We start from the raw sequence: 24,503 nt of genomic DNA, 5'->3' as shown, positions 1-24,503 counted from the left end.
CTAGTCAGAGAGCATGTTCATAGATAAATCAATGTTTACATGATTATTGGACTTATACCTATCTCATAGAACTGGAAGGGACCCTGAAAGGTCATTGAGTCCAGTTCCCTGCCTTCACTCACAGGACCAAGTACTGATTTTTTGCCCCAGATCCCTAAGTGCCCCCCTCAAGGATTGAGCTCACAACCCTGGGTTTAACAGGCCAACACTCAAACCACTGAGCTATCCCTCCCCCCTTTTTTTTGTATTCAGTGTATTCACTATAAGATTATTAAAAATATAAAATTTATATCCAAGCCAGAAACAACAATTCCAGCCCACTTATCACTAATTCAAAAATTTGAATCAATATCTGGTTACAAACTAAATTGGAAAAAATTAGAACTGCTCCAAATCTACCAGTTGAAATGTAGAGGGGTTTTCTCTCCATTGAATTTCCATAGGTAAACTATTGCAATTGTGTGCCTAGGTATATTGTACCTGTGCTGCCCTAGCCCTGCTTGGGCTAACAGCTAGGAGCCCCCAGCTTGGGCACACCCAGCAGCACAGGGAAGATCGGATCCAACTCCACAAGCCTCCTCAAGAAGCATTAACTAGTGAAGATAAATTTAGATCATACACTCTCTCAAATCATTAGTGTACGACTAGGTAGCATCCTCTTTCCCTGAACCTGTGAGGAATGGTTAACACAATAAAAATGAATATTCTGCTTAGGCTACTTCAGATATAGAGGAGCCTGTCTGTATTTATCCCAAAATCTTATTTTAGAAAATTTAATAGCATTATTAGAGCCTTCCTCTAGGGCCCTGATCAACGTCCACAATTATCACTTAACAAACTCCAGTTCCCTGTAACCAATGGGGGCACTGCACTCCCAGACCTACAAAATCACAATTATGATTTTATTATGTCACAGATATCAAACCAGTTCCAACATGCTAACACCCTTGTACCCAAATGGGTGGAAACTGAAGGTGTATTAATGAATTCTATTCCCCCTGCAGGTCTCCTCAGTTTCTTTTTTTTTTGTCTGAGGGAGAAAAACAAGGTGCTTACAGCGGTGGCTATCGAAAGGGTCTGGGTTATCTTAGCTAAGAGATTTCAATTTCAACATTGAAATCATGCAAAATCACCTACCCGGGTAACCCAGATTTGCAAGTCAGTAACAAAGCTATAATTTGGAAAAACCGGCTCAGCAGGAGCATCATATGGTTTTCCCAATTAGTCAGTCATGAAGGCTTTGTCCATTTTCTGTCACTAAAGCAACCTTATAACCTGCCACCCTCAGTGGAGTGGCAGTATTTACAACTAAGACACTTGCTAACATATCAGTTTGTTCCGGATGCCCTAGGACTGCCAGAGGCCACACAACTACTGGGAACTTTGGAAATGCTTCATAAACAGCCCAGGCACAAGTCCACTATGTATACTTTGCTAATGAAGAGGAATCTCATTAATTTGGTGTTCATGAAAGAATGGGGAGTTATCAGAGCCCTTAAAAGAATCCAAATGGCAGAGCATATTACATAATGTTAAAAATGTCTTTGTGGATCTCAGGTTATGTTTGATACAACAAAAGATTTTATTCAAAATGTACTGGGACACCAAGGAGGTTGCACAAGATAAAGGCCTTATCTTCTGATATTAGCTGGCACTGTAACAAAGAAGAAGGAACCCTGATGCACATACTATGGGACTGTCCAATAGTTAGGCAGCTGTGAAAAGAGATGGACTTAAAAAGACTGCCCAGCTTTCAACAGTCAAACCTCAGCCAAAAATGAGGCCCTATAAACTGAGTTTAACTCTGCCACAAAGACTTTGGTTCTTGAGAGCTGCAATAGTCACCAAGTACAAGATTTTACAAAAATGAAATTGTGGGTTTATGCCTAGAGACCTACCAAATTGACGGTCCATTATGGTCAATTTCACAGCCATAGGATTTGATAATTGGTAAATTCATGTTTTCAGATGTTTAAATCTCAAATTTCACAGTGTTGTAACCGTGGAGGACCCGACCCAAAAGAGCTGGGGGGGGGAAGAGAGGGGTTTGCAAACCGTTTGTAGGGGAGTCATGGGATTGCCACCCTCACTTCTGTGCTGCCTTCAGAGCTGGACAGAGTGGTGGGGGGGGGTGCAGAGCTATCTGCAGCTGGAGCCATACCCAAGAGCAGCCCTGCAGGGAAAGATCAAGTCCTGTGCTGCCCCAGCCCTGCTTGGACTAGCAGCTAGGAGCCCTCAGCTGGGGTGCACCCAGCAGCACAGGGAAGATTGGATCCAACTCCACAAGCCTCCTCCAGCTGCAGGAGGGCTCTGGGGCTGCTGTGTCTGGTCTGGTTTCTCTCCCCACCCAGAGCAGCTGTGCAGAGGAGGGACAAGTCCTGTCCCTCCCTTACCCAGCTGGAGCTAGGTGCCCCCTTTGCTGGGGTACTCCTAGGAACAAGGGGACATCGGATTTCATGGGGAAGGGCTTATTTCATGGTCCATGATGTGTTTTTCACAGCTGTAAAAATTGGTAGGGCCCTACTTATGCCCAAGAATAGAGCAGTAGTATTCCACTATGTCTGAGTTAGCAGCCAAAGAAAGAATAGTTCATTGCTGTAGACAGCAATTATATGAATCTGAAGAAACTTGGACCCCATTTCTATATAAAAATGTTGAGATGGTTTAAAGAATGCCAGACTTCCATTCCATTTAACCTCTCCTCTCCCTTCCCCCCTCACCCTCCCCAGTCCTCTCCTTCCCTCCTCCGCCTATTCATGTATAATCTTCTCCTATTTGATTACTTTTACCCCCACCCTAATATGTTATGTCTCAGTAGTATATTTGGTCTTGCTGCTTTGACAAGTTGCAAAATTGCATAGTTCCATAATTCTACTGGAGAGCCAGTGAAGCATGCAGTATTTGAAAAGTACAAAAGTTGTAAGTCATTTGCATTTCTGTACCTTTCGTTGCCTATCTCTTTCTGAAAATCAATTTGAACAAATTACAAAAACATATAAAAATGTCTAAAATGTTCTATATGTTACACTTATTTTAGCAATAAAATGTCTGCAGTAATTAAGTTATGTATTACTTACCCCTGTTCTTTGAACTTCCAAGAAAATTGCTCTTTGAAATGATTTTTCCCATGCCGCCAACTCACTGCCAAGCTCTACGTTAAAATAATGACTCTTGCCATGTCCAACCATGACACTGAAACAATATGGCCTCTGGTCTTCAAGCTCATAGTCCTGATGAATACCTAAATACAAGTTTGCTTGTAGCCAGCAATCATCAGCAAGCCAGAGCTGAAAGACATGTTTTAGTAAGTGATATTTCAACTAGTACTAAACAAATAATTAAGGCGGCATTGTCTTATGTCTTCAGCAAGTGACTTTGAATCAGAGTGCCTGTTCTCAGTTCTGTTACTGACTCACTGTCAATTTAAACTGCTTTGTGCCTTAGTTTATCTATCTGTAAAACTGGTATGTTAATACTTACCTTTCTCAGTGCAGTGTCATGAGAATCAATTAATGTCTGTAAAGGCTATTGCTCTCAGACTCTCTCATTCACAAGGTCAAAACAGACTAGGTCACCTCTATTTCTCTTTCTATCATCTAATCTAATCCAGGTATGTCTATAGTTTGCAACATACCAATGTAAGCAATGCAATCTGTTATTAAATACAATAAATAGTTATATTTGAAAAGGAATTAATATTTTCATATGGAGGTAGGTGGGGGAGAGAAGGAGGTGGTTGGGGAGAGAGACATGAGACTTCCTCAAGGTGCAAGCAAGTATTGTGGAGAGGTACCATGGATCCTGGAAATAGGATGTGAAGGTGGATCAAAAGCTTCAAATTAAGGGTCTGACAGAGAGCTGGTGACTGCCACTGGATTTCTGGAGGAGGTTCTCAAAGAGAGCTCCAGAATCCTACGTAATGAATCTAAGCTCTGGGACTCCAAGCTGGAGAGAGACAGAGATACCTATTATAAGTGTGTTGGGAATAAAGATTTTTTTCAGATGTTCATGAGCATCTACTTAAAAAGGAACAGTATTTATATTTCCTTTTACTTTATATGTGTGCATTTGAATTCATGCTTTTCTTAACAATGTGAATAAACAAACTTCTCATGTTAATGTATTTTTGATATGTAAGCCATGCCTGCTTGGTGTGGCACTCTGTCTCCCTCTAGTGGTGGCTAGATCAACTAGAGATTGATGAGTCAGCTACAGCCATGGCAAAGAGAGCTCGGCCTTTCAGCTCACACAATAGAGCTCATGCATTAAAATCCAGATGTCCCAGATTTGATTACTGCTGCTGGCAACCCAGTTGGAGTATTAACATGACACATGGTGGCCCATAGAGGGAACTGAAGGGGGAAGCCTCTGAAGTCCAATGCACTTCCCTGGAAAGGGAGAACATAATATGTAAGCCATGCCTGCTTGGTGTGGCACTCTGTCCCACTTTAGTGGTGGCTAGGTCAACTAGGAATTTATGAGCTTGCTAAGAGAGGGGCTATTTTATCTCAAGTAGCACAAGCTCCCGTATCAAGCACCAAAAGACTCAAGTTCAATTCCTGTTGCCACGAGTTTGAGCATAGCAGATAAAAAATGATCCTTTCAAATACATGAACCCACCAGATTAACTAAATCTGACAATGAGGACTTTTGGTTGAAGCATCTAATTAAAATATTTTATTTATGAGCTTACTTTGCATGTTCTTAATACAATGTTTTGTTCAAATGTCTTTATAGTAACATTCCTCTAAGCTAATAGACAGTTTTGAAAATAATTACCTGGTATTAATCCATTGAAGTTAGTGGAGTTTTAACAGGAATAAATTTAAGCTAATTATATTCTTATTTTAGGTCACATAGCTAATCTATACACCAATTGATGCAATTTATCTGTTACAGAAATTTTGTATACTTAAAATTTTAAAAAGTTTTAAAAATAAAACAAATGGAAAAAAAAAAAAAAACCCAACCACCATCCAACAACAAACAGCTCTCTACAAATGAAAGTAATTTTTGGAAATTAAATGAACTCTATCTTACTTAAACTATGCCTTGCAGACATTGCACCCTGATGTGAAAAATAGAAATGCTTAAAAAAAACCCAGACAAATCAAATGAGTTTCTTTCCTTTTACAATCTAAGTCCAATCATGTAGAACTCAGAGGTGATATACAGTGGAATTTGCTTATAATGAACTCAGCTATACAGACACCTATGTTTACAGTGAAATGGAAAGAAATTCCTGAATTACTTAAATGCATTTCAGCTGACTTACACTCATTTGATAGTGAAGTTTCACTACTTATTATATAAGGCTTCTTTCCACTATGATTGGATTTCACTCTGCTAAGCTTATGGGAATGAAGTAATTTATCATGGGCTAATGCTAGAAATCACAATATGGTGTGGCAGAAGTCCTCCAGAGCAGCAAGTGCTGTTCCGAAACTGGATGGAATGAAGAGATACCCTGCAATCAATCCAGGGAAGAACAGGATCTCCTTACAATGAAGATTTTAGTGAACTAAAATACTTCATTATAAGAAGTTTCCTAATACTTCAGTTGGTTATGGTTTGATAAATACACAGAGAAAAGCAAAATTAGGTTTGAAGGCTACTATTAATGCCCATCTTCATTTAAAAAAAAATATATAAGAACTTTCTATAACTAAATCTCCAAAAAGCATTTTTTAAATTTTTCTTTACCAGTTTCAGATCATATTCATGCTCTTGATTTCTCAACCATTTCTTTATTTCTGTTTGATGACATGGAAGATGAGAAGAGTAGACAGGTGTCTGCAGTCAGGATCACATTTTTCTGCGGTGATCTTGGCTGATTTTTTTTTTTATTCCCATTGCACCTCCCTCCAAGACTGCAGGTTAGGGTGGGGAAGAATACCCAAGTTCCAGCAAGTTTTGGGCAGGGGGCAGTCCCAAAATGGGAATAATAACCACATCTCATTTCACATCTCTCCTATTTTATAGAAAATCTATTTTATAAATGTTTTAGAGATTTTTTTTTTAACCAGGACTATTACTACTTGCATTCCCTCACATGTAATGGTAGCTTTGTTAGTTATGATTAACTGTACAGAATTCAAAGGGAGAGACACATTAAAAGAAGAAGGCAAGATTTGGGTTTAAAGGACACTAGTGAAAATCAGGATACCTCTCTACATGAGTTAGTGAAATTGCAATATACGGGTGGGGAAAAAAAACTAACTGGGCTCAGACTTCAAAACACACACACACACACACACACACACCATAATTGGGATCAGACTTCAAAATATCCTAAAATAGCATCAGTATACATAAAAATGTAAGCTTTAAAGCCTGGAATCTCAGGACCTTCCAATTATAGAAGCAAATGCTATGTGTCTCTAGGAACTGGGAATTGCCCCTTTTCAATAGTAAAGAGCACTGAACTCCATCCTCTATGTACTTTTCTTCTGGTCCCAAAAGGATAGACAGCTGTCCCTAATAGGGCAGATGGGAATTTCCCTTGCATTGGAGAATCACTAGCTAGCATAAGACTGGCATAAATTAACTCTGTGCCGCCTGCTGCTGCCAATCCCTGGAGTAGTGGACATTCTGGAGGCTGTGTCAGAGGCACAGGGAGGCATGACCCGAGCTCCAGTGATTCTGTGAGCAGAACAGCCACAGAGCCATTCTAGCTATTGAAACAGAGTCCTGAGACTGTTGAAACTGACCTCCAGCTGCTCCTCAGGATTGGAAATTTGGGGGAGAGGGAGAGTAGTAGAGAAGAGATATGCCCCTGTCTTCTCCTTCTGTGCCTGAGGATTTGGCTCCCTGTTTGTAGCTCTGCAGAGTCATGAGATATTGGCTGTTAAACTTCTAACTGCTGCAGGACTGAATATTGTCTGTCCTGGGCCTCTGGCTAGTGTAAGTTTTATTGCTTTTATTTTTGGGGGGGAGGGGGGAGGGGAATTGCACATTTAATGGGATAGAAGGAAACATTTGGTCTAGAAAAGAGAAGGCTGAGATGGGACCTGATAACCTTCTTCAAATATGTTAAGGGTTGTTAAAATGAGAACAGTGATCAATTGTTCTTCACATCCACTGAGGATAGGACGAGAAGTAATCAGCTTAGCATGCAGCAAGGGAGATTTAGGTTGGATATTAGCAAAAACTTTCTAACTAGGAGGATATTTAAGCACTGGAATAGTTTACCTACGAGATTGTGGAATCTCATCATTAGAGGTTTTTAACATATTAGAAAAATACCTATTAGGGATGGTCTAGGTTTACTAAATCCTGCCTCCAGTGTAGGCGGATGAAGTGGATGACCTCTTGAGGTCCCTTCCAGCCCTACTTTTTTATAATTCTATGATTTTCAGGGTGGGTTGAATTTTAATCAATGTCTGTTTGATGCTGATGCTCAGTGGTATGATTTTTCCGTAATAGTGTATGTAAATGTATGTAATGAATGACACCACACCTGTATACACTAAAATATACACAGAAGCATCCATATCCTGTAGAAAAATAATCTCCAAAGGCACATTTAGCTTCTGGGTTTAGATAGGACATTTAAAGTTAGTCAAGCATCCAATATATCTAGTTTTGAGAATGGCCTTTTAAAACTATTTACTAACTTACATTCTACCTGCAACAATAGCACAACTATGCTAGTTACAACTGGCTTCTGAAATCTTTAAAAAAAAATCTTTCTTAACACAGTAGTTTCTCTAGTGCAGTCTGGGTCTTAGAGGCTGTCACGGAGAAACTTTAATCTCTTCCAGAAATTAAGTTTTTTCCATTTTAATTGATTTGCTCTAAATTTCTATCATTATCATTTATACTGAAGTGTCAACAGAAAGGAGGTTAAAGTGTTGAAGTTGAGCTTTTGTGTTTTAGCTAATGTATTCACCAAGACTGACAATTAAGCATTCATTTATTAGGATGTCAAGAACATTAAGAGTCGAGTCTAAGGTAGTTTATTTCCCACTTCTTTTTTCTTAATGAAAAAGCAACCATAGAATTTGCTGTAAGGATGGATCGTCCTTGAAATTAACTTTGCCAGAATAGTAAAGGAAGGACTGAGCATCAAATCAGCAAGGGTAATATTCTGATGAGAAAGAAAATACCTCTTTTTAAAAGGCATCAGGAGTATCTACATAAGAACATAAGAACGGCCATACTGGACCAAAGGTCCATCCAGCCCAGTGTGCTGTCTACCGACAGTGGCCAATGGCAGGTTCCCCAGAGGGAGTGAACCTAACAGGTAATGATCAAGTGATCTCTCTCCTGATATCTAGCTCCACCCTCTGACAAACAGAGGCTAGGGACACCATTCCTTACCCATCCTGGCTAATTGCCATTAATGGACTTAACCTCCATGAATTTATCTAGTTCTCTTTTAAACCCTGTTATAGTCCTAGCCTTCACAACCTCCTCAGGCAAGGAGTTCCACAGGTTGACTGTGCGCTGTGTGAAGAATAACTTCTGTTTATTTGTTTTACACCTGCTGCCCATTAATTTCATTTGGTGGCCCCTAGTTCTTATATTATGGGAACAAGTAAATAACTTTTCCTTATTCACTTTCTCCACACCACTCATGATTTTATATACCTCTATCATATCCCCCCTTAGTCTCCTCTTTTCCAGGCTGAAAAGTCCTAGCTTCTTTAATCTCTCCTCATATGGGACCGGTTCCAAACCCCTAATCATTTTAGTTGCCCTTTTCTGAACTTTTTCTAATGCCAGCATATCTTTTTTTGAGATGAGGAGACCACATCTGTACGCAGTACATCAGAAGCATCCAATCATTTTAGCCAGAAGCATCCAATCATTTTAGCCTGAACATGGTTCAGAAGAGGACAAGGAGACAGAATCAATATTTTGGGGCAGATTCTCTGCCCTATTTTACTACTTTTGTGCTGTTTAGATGGTGCAAAGGCAGCAAAAGCCACCCACCCTTGAGACGGGATTGCATTAAGGCAATACAGGGCGCTAGACATACCCCCACATGGCTGTGCTTCTGAGGTCCCTGCCCAATCCCACTCCCGAATTGTTGCCTTGCTCACTACTTGGAGTGATAGTGACATGAAACCCCTCCTCCCTTCCCACAGAGGCTAGGGCAGCTGCATGGGGTTCTCCCTCCTACCAAGAGTGGCAGCAGCTCTTCTCTTTCCATGATCAACAGACAAGGTTAGAGAGTATTTGCTTCGATAGGTGGGCTTGGACTCCAGCACTCCTTGCCTTTGGCGATACACAGAGTACTCAGTTTGGGTGGCATCAGCAGAGCACTTCAGAGCAGTGGGCCTTGGAGTTGACACCCCACTGTGATGCCTGTGAACATTCTAGCCAGAATATGGGTAATGGCCCCTGCTATGATTCATCGAAGCATGCAAGGGCATGTGACCAGCTGATGTGACACTGGATTCCAACTTGTGCCTGTACTTTTCCACTAACTGTGCTGGGGACTTTACTTGGAACAATGAAGTTCCCTCCGCCTGGCAGAAGCTATAAAAAGGGGGAAGCAACATCATCACTTGATCTCACTTCCCCCCACCCCCGCATAACTGAATAGCTGAAAACAGCTCAGGAACAAAGACTGGACTGGGGAGATGGTTCCAGGTTGAAGGGATTTCGAGCCTGTGTATGGAAGATTGGTGGACTGTTTGTACCATCAGAGTGAGACACTGCTTGATTCAAATCCTGTCTATTGTATAGAACTTAGATTGTGATTTTGTTTTATTTCTTAGGTAACCATCTTTGATCTGTACGCTATTACTTACAATTATTTAAAATCTATCTTTCTGTAGTTAATAAATCTGTTTTATATTTTTTACTTAAAACAGTGTTTTGTTTGACGTGCAAAGGGAAATCTGCTCAAGAACCAGGGCTGGTGGATTGTCCTCTCCACACTGAGGGAGAGGCGGATTGGTAAATAAATTTACACTGGTTAGGCTTTTGACCAAGGCAAGATGGTACAGCTCTGGGTCCTAGGTTGGGGAGCTGGGGGGAAGCGTCTGAATCCGCTCTATTGTTGGTTCATAGTGCAAGACCTGAAAAGGATTGCAGCTTATCCCAGCCTCACAATGTGATTGGTATGCCAGAGGGCCCAGCGGTACCCCAGCTCCAGGTTGCACCCTGTGAATGTCTGTCACAGGCAGTCCCCAGTGAGCACAGAACCAGTGAAGCTTGCTGCTATACCTCCCTGCCCACAGCCTCTAGTGCAGAGAACACATCAGTGATGGAGTGGAGCATCATGGACAGGGAGTATAAGTGGGAGGAACGCAATGATCTTTGGTGAGCCCCAGCTGTCACATGGGCCATTGGAGATAAAGCCTGCTGGTACAAGTTAGACCAGTCTCCATGATGCTCTAAACTGGCCTGGGACAGATAAAATGGTTGTTGGATCTCAGATTATCTGAATTTTCCCCTCTCCTAGGCTTCCTTGGGTGACTGTGTAGGGAGGAGGAGACATCCTTTGCTAGGCACTGCACTACACTAGGCAGAGTTAGTTGAGCTCCTAATCTGATTCCCCCTGCATATAGGGATTTGCCCCCAGCAGGTAAACAGACAATGAAGCAACAGCATATGGTGGATTGGAGAAATGCTGAGCAGCTGCTCAGAGCACAAGCAGCTCACATCAGTCCTGCTCCAGGGGCTACAGGGGAAGTGATGCCTCTGTCTACTTCTCTGTATTGACTGATTCAGAGACTTCTATTTAAAAATCACAGGGTATGGCTCAGAGAACACGTATTCAACATATAATCAGATATAAATTCTCTTCTTAACACAATCAACTTGGAGGGCCACATACTGGACACCAGTGATCTCTCTTTGGACAGTAAAGGATAACATCTGTCTGTCTACCCAGCCATTCCTAATGCATCCAACCCCTCATTTAAAAAAAGTTTTTAAAGGGGGAAAATGTTTAAAAGTCAATTATTGTTTTACAAAAACACAACAACCCACAGTTTTGCCTGGTGCAAAACTAAATAAATAATACTAAAAAAGAGAAGTTACATAATAGAGGAATGAACAGCATTGCTCTTTGTAAATATAGGACTACATTTTAAATTATAATGGCTGTTTATTACTTGTAATCTAGTGCATCACTAATCTGTAGTAATGAACTGAATTTTAAATTCATTGCTAAACAAATTACACCCAAAATACAGTCAGATTAGATTATACATAAAACATTCTAAACCATATGTTAACATCACTGTTTTAATTAGAGGTACATATTTCTTTTTTTAAAATGGCCCATAAAATGCTTTTCCCCCACTAAAATATTATAAGATACAGGCTTCAATATGGATAGTGGTTTTATTCATTGTTTACATGGAGGAACTCATACTAATATTTCTTCAGATTGAAAATATTTTAGAAATGTGCTCACTACAGACATGATCCAAATTCTAAATTATCTAATATTTATCAGGAAATAGTTACAGATTAAGAACTAGTTTTATAGCAATAGACTAACTATTTGTGGGCTGGTTCCTGATAAATCAAATTAAGCTGAGTCTATCATTTATATTGTTAAATGTTAGGAAATCGTAAGCTCCCTTGGTTAAATGATATAGTCTGTAATTCTCAGAAGACCTACCTTGTGAACTTTAAATAGAACCTCACAGAGGTGATAGATTTTTTCAGCTCGTACCCAGTCTAGTGTGCTTACCTGTAATACCAAAAACAAAAACACCACACCATTAAAAGGACATGTTTTTCTTTTATGGCAAGGATTTAAAACATTTAAAGAGATTTCATTAATGATTGTTATGCTGGATGGTTTAATCAAATGCCAACCAGTTTCAATTAGTGTATTAACCTAATATCCGATATTAAGGAAAGAGCTCCTAATAGCATCCTGCTTTCATTAGTGCAGTATCCACAGTATTCTTACAATTAAAATGTGTTAATTGTAATGATTTGTTATATTCTTACTTTAGCATGAAGGAAACCCCTTAATGATCTCTGTTGTAAGGTAAATCAGTATTGTTTATTTTATAGCATGCTTAGCCAAATAACTGTCTCAGGCCCTGATTCATCAAGGTACAGTTCTACCATGAGTAAATCTGATTGATATCCATGGAACCAGTTAAGTTCTTACAAACAGGTCTGTACTTAAGTAACTTACTGAATCAGGGTCTTAATTTTCATGTTAGAAACTGAAAGGAACAACTATGTTTTTATAATAGATATAACTGAAAGGAAATCCAGTCATGTGATTGTTTCTTATGGCTTGATTACATGGCCCTGCAGTGAAGAATTTGGGAGTGTGAGTTGAAGCACATACTAAAGTGTTCCATTGGAACTGCCTCATGTAAACCCAGCTAGCACAAGCTAAAAGATACCACATTCATGTTAGTGTAGTCCTGTTTCAAAAAGGACTATGTGTTTGTGACCTCGATGCCTTTTAGTTTGTACTTCAGAGCATGCTGCAATTCACACCCCCATAGTCCACACTGTCAGGCCATGTAGACAAGCCCTTGGTAATAGTAACATACACTGAGGTGGAGTTCTTTGTCTTTTGGTTTTGACCCTGTGTTCTGTTGACACTAAGACAGAAAAAATTGTCAACTTGCAGTGATATTTGGAGGGGGAGGGGGGGTTAAGCCAGGAGTCAGGTGATTACATGAGAACCACTGCTCTCATTTTTTAAAAGAGAGCAAGCCTCTAGTCCATGTAGAAGAAAGCAAAAGTGAGAACCTTTAAGGTTCTTAAACACAAAACAAATAAAAAAATCCATTTTTTTAAAATCACGTGATTAGCCCAATGTGATGATTTTTTAAGGCCCAGCTCTTGGCATAATTGACATTATTGTCAGATGTCCATCTTAATTGGAACTAACAAGCATCACTGTTGACTGTCTCAAAACAGGATCTGAGAACTGAGTTACACTCTCATCCCTCATAGGAGGATTTCCGGTTTGAGGAACATTGGAAGGGAATCTAGTATTGCTCCTGTCCATGCTGTATCTGTTCAATAGGTAGAGGGTCTCATCTTCTAGGGTTCTCCATTTGACACTTTTCACAATTTAAATATTAATAAAAAATAACTTCCATGCACTGTATGGAAAAAAAACACTGCTTACATAATCATTCTGTAGCAGTTTTAGCAGCAGTTCTTCAGGAGCAATAAAGCTCAAGGAAAATTACTTAATGTTTATTTGTCAATTTGAAACCTAGTGTAATTAGTTTTTAACAAAATTAATTAAAAGCAATTTTTGATATTACATCTGTCCCTGAGCCCCTTTATAAAATGTATGTTATTTTAGAATCACACTTTCTAATTTTAAAACAATTTTAAGTCTCTTCTTTCACATGCACCAAATATTAACTTTAAGTTTTCCCTTTACTACTGTTAGAAGCCAGCAACAACACAGGAACAGAGCTGACTAGAATTTACTGTTGAATCTGATTGTAGGAGGTAATATTACACAGTCAGAACGTATTTTCAGTGAGCCAAATACTGCAGCTCCTTGCTTAGTCCTCATCTATAGGGAAGTCCCATTGTCTTTGATTGAAGCTTGAATAAGGAGCAACTAAAGACTATGGGATTTGGCCTAAAATAGTTGCCTTTAATAGATGACTTTCATGCTTCTCACAGAACAGCTCTCTACACCATAAACCAATGGTTGACTCATTATTTCGTACCAAGTCATTGAAAGGAAAAGAATTTTCTCCTGAAAAATTAGAGCTAGGAAAATCCTTAGTTCTTGTTAGTGGTCAGAGGAAAAAAATAAGTAGGAGAATCCATTTATGTGTTTGGTGGAGTTCCACTTATTACCCCAGACTTCTACCTAGCTGCTGCCGAATGGCAGTTGCATTTGCCCATGTCTTTTGCTTTGGTTCTTAAGATTAAACAGTTATGAAGAAACATCATGTCACAGAACAAAAGTTATGCACATAACATTACGGGGACTAAAGCTACAATAGTGTATTATAGTGTAAACCTAATCCAAACCCCACTGAAGTACATGGAAAGAGTCATTAATCTCAGTGACCTTTGGCTCAGGTTCTGGAAACCTTCATTGCCAAAAAAATCTAGACGATTTGGAGTGTATTCAGAAAAAAAAATATTAGAGTTTGTGGGACAGATTTAGGAGGAAAGAATAAGTGGCTGTAATATGTTATACAGAAGCTTTGCTAATGTGGTAACTAAGCAGAAGTACTGTAAAAATCAGGAACTGTATGAAGGATACAGACACAAAGGATGAAATCCTGACCCCACTGAAGTCAATGGCATAATATTCTGTTGACTTCAGTGGGTGTAGGATTTTGCTGAAAGGAGAGGTAGAATTACTTAGCATTTCAACCACATGTAATAGCATTAAATTAAAAGGGAAAAATAGCTTTACATCGAGTAATATTTCTGCAGTGAGCTGTTCTAACCTGTGGTAAAGAGGTGGTAAAAGCCCCAAGATTTAGGGCTGTGACGTGATTAAAAAAATTAATTGCAATTGATCGCAGTTTTAATTGCACTGTTAAACAATAATAGAATACTATTCATTTAAATATTTTCGATGTTTTCTACATTTTCAAATATATTGATTTCAATTACAACACAGAATACAAAGTGTACAGAGCTCACTTTATATTTATTTTTATTACAAATATTTGCACTGTAAAAAACAAAATAAATCGTATTTTTCAATTTACCTAATACAAGTATTGTAGTGCAATCTCTTTATCATGAAAGTTGAACTAACAAATGTAGAATTATGTACAAAAATAACTGCATTTAAAAATAAAACAATGTAAAACTTTAGAGCCTACAAGTCCACTCAGTTCTACTTCTTGTTCAGCCAATCACTCAGAAAAACAAGTTTGCTTACATTTGCAGGAGATAATGCTGACTGCTTTTTGTTTACATAGGGTTACCATATTCAAACATTTAAAAAAGAGGACACTCCACGGGGCCCCGGTCCCGCCCCCAGCCCCGCCTAACTCTGCCCCTTCCCCATCCCCGGCCCCGTCCCAACCCCACCCCTTCTCCGCCCCCATTCCAACCCCTTCCCCAAAGTCCCTGCCCCAACTCTGCCCCCTCCTCTGAGCACCCCGCATTCCCCCTCCTCCCTCCTGTTCTGATCTTGGTTGGGGGTTGCTAAGTGCTTCCCTGCTCCCCACTCGCCCCGCAGCCCCTATGCCCTTGCCTGCCCTGCTCCTCCTCACCCTGCAGCCTCTGCACCCCCCCACCCCTGCAGCCTCTGTGCCCCCTGCTTCCCACTCGCCCTGCAGCCTCTGCACCCCCCCGCCCCTGCAGCCTCTGCGCCCCCTGCAGCTTCTACACCCCCCCCTCCGCCGCCTGCCCTGCTCCCCCCGCTCACCCGGGCAGAGGGAGAAATGCAGGCTCCACGTGGAATCAAACACAGCCGCGCTGCTCTGTGGGGAAGGAGGGAGTGGGGGAGGGGGAGGGACTCTGGCTACTAGAGGTCCTAGTGGCTGCGAACGGCTTTCAATCAGCCAGGCGTCCAATCAGCTGCGCCGCACTCCGCATGAGGGGAAGGGGGAAATCCCGGACATTTCTACTTGATTAGAAATCCCCCCTGGACGGCCATTTAACACTGAAAAAGCCGGACATGTCCGGGGAAAACCGGACGGATGGTAACCCTAGTTTACAATATCACCTAAAAGTGGCACTGTTGTAGTCGGCTTCGCAAGATATTTACATGACAGATACGCTAAAGATTCATATGTCCCTTCATGCTTCGACTACCATTCCAGAAGACATGCGTCCATGCTGATGACGGGTTTTCCTTGATAAAAATCCAAAGCAGTGTAGACCAATGCACATTCATTTTCATTGTCAGATGCCACCAACAGAAGGTTGATTTTTTTTTTTTGGTTTGGATTCTGTAGTTTCAGCATCAGAGTGTTGCTCTTTTAAGACTTCTAAAAGCATGCTCCACATCTCGTCCCTCTCAGATTTTGGAAGGCACTTCAGATTCTTAACCCTTGGGTCGAGTGCTGTAGCTATCTTTAGAAATCTCACATTGGTACCTTTTTTGTGTTTTATTAAATCTGCAGTGAAAGTGTTCTTAAAATGAACAATATGTGCTGGGTCATCGTCCGAGACTGCTATCACATGAAATATATGGCACAATGCAGGTAAAACAGAGCTGGAGACATACGATTCTCCCCCAAGGAGTTCAGTCATAAATTTCATTAACACATTATTTTCTTAACTAGCATCATCAGATGGATGCATGTCCTCTGCAACTGTGGCAAAAGGATGAAAGGACATACGAAGGTTTAGCATATCTGGCAAGTAAATACCTTGCAATGACAGCTACAAAACTGTCATGCAACCGCCTGTTCTCACTTTCAGGTGACATTGTAAATAAGAAGCGGGCAGCATTATTCCCTGTAAATGTAAACAAACTTGTTTTTCTTAGCGATTTGCTGAACAAGAAGTAGGACTGAGTGGACTTGTAGGCACTAAAGTTTTACATTGTTTTGTTTTTGAGTGCAGTTATGTAACAAAAAAAGTCTACATTTGTAAGTTACACTTTCACGATAAAGAGATTGCACTACAGTACTTGCATGAGGTGAACTGAAAAATACTATTTCTTTTGTCTGTTATTTTTACAGTGCAAATATTTATAATAAAAATAATAATATAAAGTGAGCACTGTACACTTTGTTGTAATTGAAATCAATATATTTGAAAATGTAGAAAAACATCCAAAAATATTTCATAAATTTCAATTGGTATTCTATTGTTTAAAAGTGCTATTAAAACTGTGATTAATTGAGATTAATTTTTTTAATTGTGATTAATTTTTTTTGAGTGAATCGCAGGAGTTAACTGCAATTAATTGACAACCCTCCTTGGGAAATTCAAAACTAACCAGATACTAAAAAATGTACAATAAGGAACAGTCTTGCACTAGTAGGGAGATGGAGTAAAATTAATAACTAACTTTATGATTCAGACACAGGATTTAGTTGTCTGTTAAGACACTCATGGTAAAGCCTGTGCCCTAAAATAGAGTGTGACTTCAATTTCAGGATATTACTTTGGTTCTTGTATATAATTACAATTAATAATACTTAGCATTAAATAATGCTTTTCATATTCAAATCACTGTGCCTGCACTCATTAAATTATGCATAATTTTTTCTTCCCTTTAATCTCTTTGCAAGGAGGAACACAGATAAATTACAGTCTGTTGGTATTTAATTGTTTCTATTACTTCAAAAATAATGTTGCACTTATTTTTCAATTAAAGGAAATATGAATAAAATAGATCAGTTAGATGGTCACAGTCTTACAGAAATCACTTCAGTGCTACTTTCTTAATCATACTGAAAAAGTATTACGGAATTATGGAGATGCCATGTATCTCCAAAATTAAGATTGTGTTAAGAATTGCACTTGAAACAGGGATGCAACTATATGCGCTCTCTCTTTCTTGCTCTCAAAATCAATAAATAAATAGAACAGCGTTTACTATCCAAATTTACAGTGGTTACTCTGAGTAGAGTACTGTACATTTGTTGTAAAGTTTTACTCTGAATATAACATCATCTAACTTATTTTGTGTTAGTAACTTTTGATGAAGGATGAGTTGAACAAGGTATTTTTGCAGGACAAGCCATCTAAAGCAGAACTGACAAAGGAGGCATTCTTTGTCAAAAGGACGGCCCTGCAGCTCTGATAGGTATGTGATTTAGCTCGGGCTTCACCAGATGAATTATAAGCAAGGAAGTGTTCCCAGAGTTTGTCTCCTAGATCTTGGGAAGTCCTCAAAAGAGAGTCTGCTCTCCTGCAGAAGTGCTAAAGTTTGCAGGAGAAAAATAACCTTCCTGTGAAACTCTTAAGATGTTCAGGAGTGTAATTCTGTCTTGGCCTTCCTGGAGTCTTTAGAAAGCCCCTTTTTGCCTGAGTACCCACAATCTAATGCCTCCTCAACTCTCACCATTGCTGCCCCTTCTATACAGCTCCATCTAATTTCATCTTGTAAACTATAAACATATTTTATCTCTGTATTTTGCAAGTTTGACAGTTTAGATGAGTTGTTTAAAAAAAAAACTTTTCTGGGGAGCAACATAGATTGCACCCTCTACCTTTGGGGTGAGGTTGGGCACCTCTCTTATCACAGACATCACTCTCTGGCTGTAGGTGTCACTGTAGCACAGGTTTGGAGTGCAACCAGGAGACCACACCCACAAATTTTAGGCAGGCAACACACTCCAAAAGAAAGGAAAAGAAAAACAGAATAATCCTGCAGCCCACAAGACAGTCCATGCTCACCCCAATGTTCTTCACAAGGCAAAAGGTAAATAGTCTCTGTCAAGGTGGGCAGGGTTCCTAATCCCCTGTACATCTGAAAGCCCCGAGCTGAGAGTTCTGGGCTCTAATGAAAAGCAAAGCACAGTAAAGCAAAGATCCCGCTACCGATCAAGAAGATCCAGGTGGCAGAGACTTTAGCAGCTTTCTAGGTAAGCAGCCCCTGCTCTGTGGGATTGAGAACTCTATTCTCCAGCTCTGTTTCCATCCGAGTGCCAACCCTGCGGGACTTGGATCCTCTGTTTTCAGGAGCTGCCTCTCTCCAAGTGCAACAGGCCTCACACATTCACTGTGGTGGGGCTGTTTGTGCCCAGAGGAGCTCTTGAACTCCTCCCACCCCCCCTTCTTGACTGGGGTGGGAACCTGTGCCACCATAGGTAGTGATAATGGGACAGTAGATGGGAGACAGAAGGTCCCTAACCAAGACTTAAAGTAGGCGGTGGAAATTGGGTGAAAGTCCTGGGAGACTGGCTGTGGAGTAATGCTGGAGAAACTGGGGAAATGGGGAAACAGTAAAAAAAGAAAAGAAATAGTATTTTTCAATTCATCTTATACAAGTACTGTAGTGCAATCTCTTTATCATGAAAGTGCCACTTACTAATGTAGTTTTTTTGTTACATAACTGCACTCAAAAACAAAACAATGTAAAACTTTTGAGCCTACAAGTCCACTCAGTCCTACTTCTTGTTCAGCAAACCTCTAAGAGAAACAAATTTGTTTATATTTACTGGAGATAATTCTGCCCATTTCTTAATTACAAAGTCACCTGAAAGTGACTTGGCATTGCAAGATATTTACATGCCAGATGCGCTATAGTGTGTTAATTAAATTTGTGACTGAACTCCTTGGGGGAGAATTGTATGTCTCCTGCTCTGTTTTACTCACATTCTGCCATATATTTCATGTTATAGCAGTCTCGGATGATGACCTAGCACGTTGTTCGTTTTCAGAACAGTGCAAATTGGACAAAATGCAAAGAAGATACCAATGTGAAATTTCTAAAGATAGCTACAGAACTCAACCCAAGATTTATGAATCTCGAGTGCCTTCCAAATTCTAAAAGGGATGAGGTGTGGAGCATGCTTTCAGAGGTCTTAAAAGAGCAACACTCTGATGCAGAAACTACAGAACTCAAACCACCAAAAAAAAAAAAATCAACCCTGTGCTGGTGGCATCTGACTCAGATGATAAAAACGAACATGAATTGGTCTGCACTGCTTTGGATCATTATCGGGCAGAACCCATCATCAGCATGGATGCATGTCCTCTGGAATGGTAGTTGAAGCATCAATGGACATATGAATCTTTAGCACATCTGGCATGTAAATTCTTGCGACACTAACTACAACAGTGCCATGCAAACACCTGTTCTCACTTTCAGGTGACATTGTAAACAAGAAGCAGGCAGCGTTATCTTCTGCAAATGTAAACAAACTTTTTTTTCTGAGTGATTGGCTGAACAAGAATTAGGACTGATTGGACTTGTAAGTTCTAAAGATGTACATTGTTTTATTTTAGAATGCAGGCTTTTTTGTACATAAGTCTACATTTGTAAGTTCAGCTTTTATTATAAAGAGATTGCACTACAGTATTAGGTGAATTGAAAAATACTATATCTTTTGTTTTTTACAGTGCAAATATTTGTAATAAAAATAAATATAAAGTGAGCACTGTACACTTTGTATTCTGTGTTGTAATTGAAATCAATAGATTTGAAAATGTAGAAAAAATCCACAAATATTTAAATAAATGGTATTCTATTATTAACAGTATGATTAAACACGATTATTTTTTTAATCATGCGATTAATCACAATTAATTTTTTAATCGCTTGACAGCTCTAATAATAAACAAAGCAAGTACAAGTAGATTGATCAAAGCTTTTAGTTATTTAAAGGTTTTGCTGTGTAGGTACCACACTAATCAAGGAATAGAGTTTTACTTTCCCATGGATTTTTTCCCTCAAGTCTGGACACAGTTCCTGAAATTTAGATGAGACCTTAGCTTTCATACATTTAATCCATCAAGATAGACAGTGTAGATGCTTAACTAGGGTACCTAGAATTCAACTTTCATAAAAATGCTGATTTTCATAAACAAAATGTCCTTTGACATATACTTGCTAAGATGATGATCTGTCATTTGCAGAAACTATTTTAGCAGAGCGTAGCTCCACAGCGAGTCGCCTTTCAATTGCTAAACATCACTAGACCTGAACCTTTATGAAGTATTTCTCCTGAGTTCTGCCCATGACTGGCATGTATATGGGTTATTTTCATGAAAAGATGTCAGCTATGTTCAAATCCAAGTATGATTTACACTCCATTTACACAAAGGATTAGAACAAGAGTAAAAACTGTAGCGGACATGCTTGATATAAATGGGCAATAAAGCTGTGAACAGGATCCTCAAGATTGAAGATAGCCATTTTATCTGACAGCCCATCTAATTTGTATATTTAAATCAAAATACACACTGTAACATAATTTTAATTATAAAGTGCTTCACCTGCTGATGTTCTCATGATGCTGTGCAGCATAACAGCAACATGATTAAAATAGAATATAATAACTACCCTTGTAAAATTCAAGCAAACCAATCACAGTAATACATTTGCTTGTGGTACAACAATGAATTGTTGTGGGAATTATTTTTTAATGTTACACTCAGGATTCACTTTATATAGACCATAAACAATAGGAATAATAGCTAATAACTTATTAGAGAGTTTTAAAAAAAAAGTCATTAGAGTTGAGCCAAAGGTTCAAAGTTGGAGTGCCACAGATTTACACGTTTTTGTGGCCATTATACATGTAGAGGCCAGCTGGGAAATTTGGATCTGGATCCAGGTTGAAATTGTGAACCCCTCCAGTGTTTGGGTTTGTTGGATCCTGCCAATTTCCAATTGCTTATTACTTTGTTATTTATTATTATTATTATTACTTATACAACAATAAAAAGATAAAAAAGTAATGGATATTTAGACTAAAGAAATAAAGATAGTTTGAGAACAGCCTTATGGGTGAGTGGTAGAGCCACAGTTTCACGTAACATGGCATTTGTGAAATGGATAAAAAATATAAAAACTGTTCATTGAGCTTTAGAATTTACCTATTTAGTCATTTATATCATAGTCATTACTACAGTATCTGATCAATGGGCATGAACATGGCATTAATACAAGGTGCCACGTTAGTTATCTTTTTTACTTTTTCACAAGGAGCAATACCACAACAGACGATCTCCAGAAACATGGCAGTGAATTAGATATATCAAGATAATGCGGGGAAAATGCTACAATACATTTATTCTCACTGTCTGATATCAGCAGAGAGCTGGATTTTGATAAATTAACTAGTTTATCTTCAATTTGTACACCGAGATGAATAGTTTTAACTATATCAAATATTCTCCTTCTACAATAGATCTGAAAGACATAATTAAGATTCATAAAAGACTGTCATTGTGTGTTGTATTATTTATTGGTTTAATGTTTTCTTTCTGCTTTATTATCTTTTAACTAGAGACAGATACAATAGGTTAATTGATTTAAATATTAGTCTCTGAGCTGAGGTGTTTTTTGGTTTACTTGCATTTGAGGATTTAATTTTAAATTGAGTCCTTCACATCTAGTTTTTGTTAACTCCAAATTAAACAAAAGATTGGTACTTGGCCATTTTTGACCCATGATGATACTAATGTATTAGGCCCATTTGGCTTGGAACTGTAGCATAATGCAAGAGGGACTGTGTTATTGATTGCTACTGTCTAAGGTTCATAAATCATCTTTTCTGTCTCTCACTTTATGGTACTCCAGTAAGATGGTTTACATTTAAAGTGCTTGGATTTGCTCCTATTTCAACTGAAAGCAATGGAAGTTATACTATTAACTTCAGCGAAGGCATAAATAGGCAGTTAATTTGCAGTTGTTTTTTAATATTCCTTTTTGTTCTTTACAATTTTTTTTCCTGAGAGCAACAGCACTCTATTGTATAAGTGGAAGAAAAAGAAGAATAGGAAGGTTATGATGTGATATTGTATGGATTGTTTTGAGATTTTTAGAACTCTCTAGCATATTTTTATTCAGTTTCTTTCAGTGAAATTTTAGTACTCTTGAAAGATACTGTGGAGATTGAGGTCCTCCATTTTATCTACAGAAAAAGTACAACTCTGTCAGTAGCTACACTACACTATCCTACACTACCCCACCAGTATGCTGTAACCTTTGGGGAATGTCCCATGTCTAGGAGGTGTAGGGATAATTCATCCCCTGTGAACATTCAACCCATGGCCTTTTGGCAAAGATCAACACCAGTTAGTGCTAATTGTGATGTGGACTCCTTTCTTAGAAAAACTAGAGTAAGTGCCCGCTCATTTCACATACAGGTAGGCCTCAGAACCAATGTAAGATGGCAAATTTTGGTCACAACCAACCCGAGGGGAATTTGAACCGTGCCTTGAAAGCAAAAGCTCTGTGTGCCATTAACAATCCAGTTTCCCCAGAACTTTATGTCTGGGATTATCAAAAGCGCCTCAGGGATGCCAAAATCACATTGCAATTCAATAGGCTTTGGGTGCCTAACTCCCTTAGGCTCATTTGAAAATCTCAGCTTACAGCTTTATTTAATAGGAAAGAATTCATTTCCAGTGCTTCCAAAAGGATTGCACCAGTAATCAAAACCTTACAAAAAAAAATTGGTTTCTTACCGGTGGAGTGCTGAAAATGTAGAAGGATGAACCCTTTAGTGCCAGGAACTTGTATTTGTAGAGTTGAGATGAATCAGTTCCCTCGAATCTTTCATTCACCCAGCCCATATGAATAATCTGCAGAGTAAAACCTTTGAAAAATTAGAACTCAAGCTTTAATAGCAGCGTAATACACCCTTTACACAGAAGTTCTCCTTCTCCCTAGAACACCACTCAGTTAATGGAGGGCAGTGGCCTTAGATTTGAAACTTGTTGTCCCATCCTCCCCTTTGCCTTCCTTAGCCCGGCTCCCTAAATTATACTCCATGTCGGTGTGTAGAGAGCCCCCTAGAGGTGTGATCCATATTGCACAGGCTTTCTGAATCCTGTCTGCCCTGTGCAGCACTATCACATTGATATCTGGTGTGTTGAGGGTCTGCCTCAGCTATGACGGAAAGTGGATGGGACTGGACCCATAGACATTAGAGATAGGAAAATTTATTCTGATAAAAAATCTGTCCAAATCTTTTCCCATGCTTCAACCCAGCCATTTAGGGTGGTTCCAAAAATGTAACTTATTTAACACTCTATGTGCTGCTGCAATTTCTGGTTCTGGCCAGGACCTGAAATAGCGATATTGAAATATTACAAAAAGGCTGTATCCAGAGTATTTGTGACCCAGTGAAAACCAGGCAGCACTAGTAATTCTATGAGATCTGCTTCTAAACAAAAGACATGCGGATAAGTCCATAGGCTTATCTGAAACCAAGTAGTTCACTAGATATTGAAGTTTCCCCATCACTACAAGAATTACATCACATTTTGTGCTTCCAGGGGTTTACACGTGCATACATTTCTTCAAATGAGAATTGTAGGGGTTTCTGTGCTGGTAAAGTAAAATTACAAGGGTTTTTGTTGCTCATCTTACACATTTTTTATTTCCTTTAAAGTTATTACAAATAAATTGTAATTATTTTACAATGGTTTTAAAAGTTATTTTACGTATTTTAAGTAACCTTGCAATTTGGACATAAGTAAGATTTTATTATCTCTGAACTAAATACACCCTGAAGAACCACATTCTAGCACAGTACTAGTACACTAGCTGGAATGCTTAATTTCACAACGTCATGCTGACTCTATTGCCTTTAATATGCCTTGAAATATTTGTCTGGCCTTAATTATAGTGCTCTACAAATCTTAAACTGTAAATGGCCAATCTTGATACCCTTGCTGAGTTTTTGTACTCAGCATGGAATGTCCAAAGTACCTAAGTAACTTTCCATGGCACTTCTGAAATCTCACCCTTAGCCCTCACACAACACGAAACCTTACTTGAAATCAGTGGGAATTTAGCCTGAGTAAGGTATGCATTAACATGTGTAGGAACTTCAGGATTCACCCCTGGTGAGATTTGAAGAGAAGAAGTGACTCATTTGTATTATAAACTTAAGATAAACTTTTGAATGTGACCAGAGCATGGAACCGAAACAATGTACAGTAAGAGCACAGATTGAACACAGAAACACGTTGCTATGGTC

At 39.1% G+C, this 24,503-nt stretch overlaps 1 protein-coding gene across 1 annotated transcript in view; it reads right to left on the bottom strand.

Annotated features, from left to right (window-relative positions):
• Positions 1–24,503, bottom strand: part of SNTG2 (syntrophin gamma 2) — a 247,329-nt gene that overhangs the window by 53,423 nt on the left and 169,403 nt on the right. The window contains exons 12-14 of the mRNA XM_034766904.1: positions 22,984–23,100; positions 11,588–11,659; positions 3,078–3,287 (exon numbers count right to left, since the gene is read on the bottom strand). Of these exons, the coding sequence (XP_034622795.1) occupies positions 3,078–3,287; positions 11,588–11,659; positions 22,984–23,100 (399 nt within the window). The remainder of the gene's footprint in view (positions 1–3,077; positions 3,288–11,587; positions 11,660–22,983; positions 23,101–24,503) is intronic.

This window comes from Trachemys scripta, chromosome 3 (genome assembly GCF_013100865.1).
Source record: "Trachemys scripta elegans isolate TJP31775 chromosome 3, CAS_Tse_1.0, whole genome shotgun sequence".
Taxonomy (NCBI): Eukaryota; Metazoa; Chordata; order Testudines; family Emydidae; genus Trachemys; species Trachemys scripta.
Note: the sequence above shows the minus strand (reverse complement) of the source record. Positions and strands in the feature narration are given on the sequence as shown.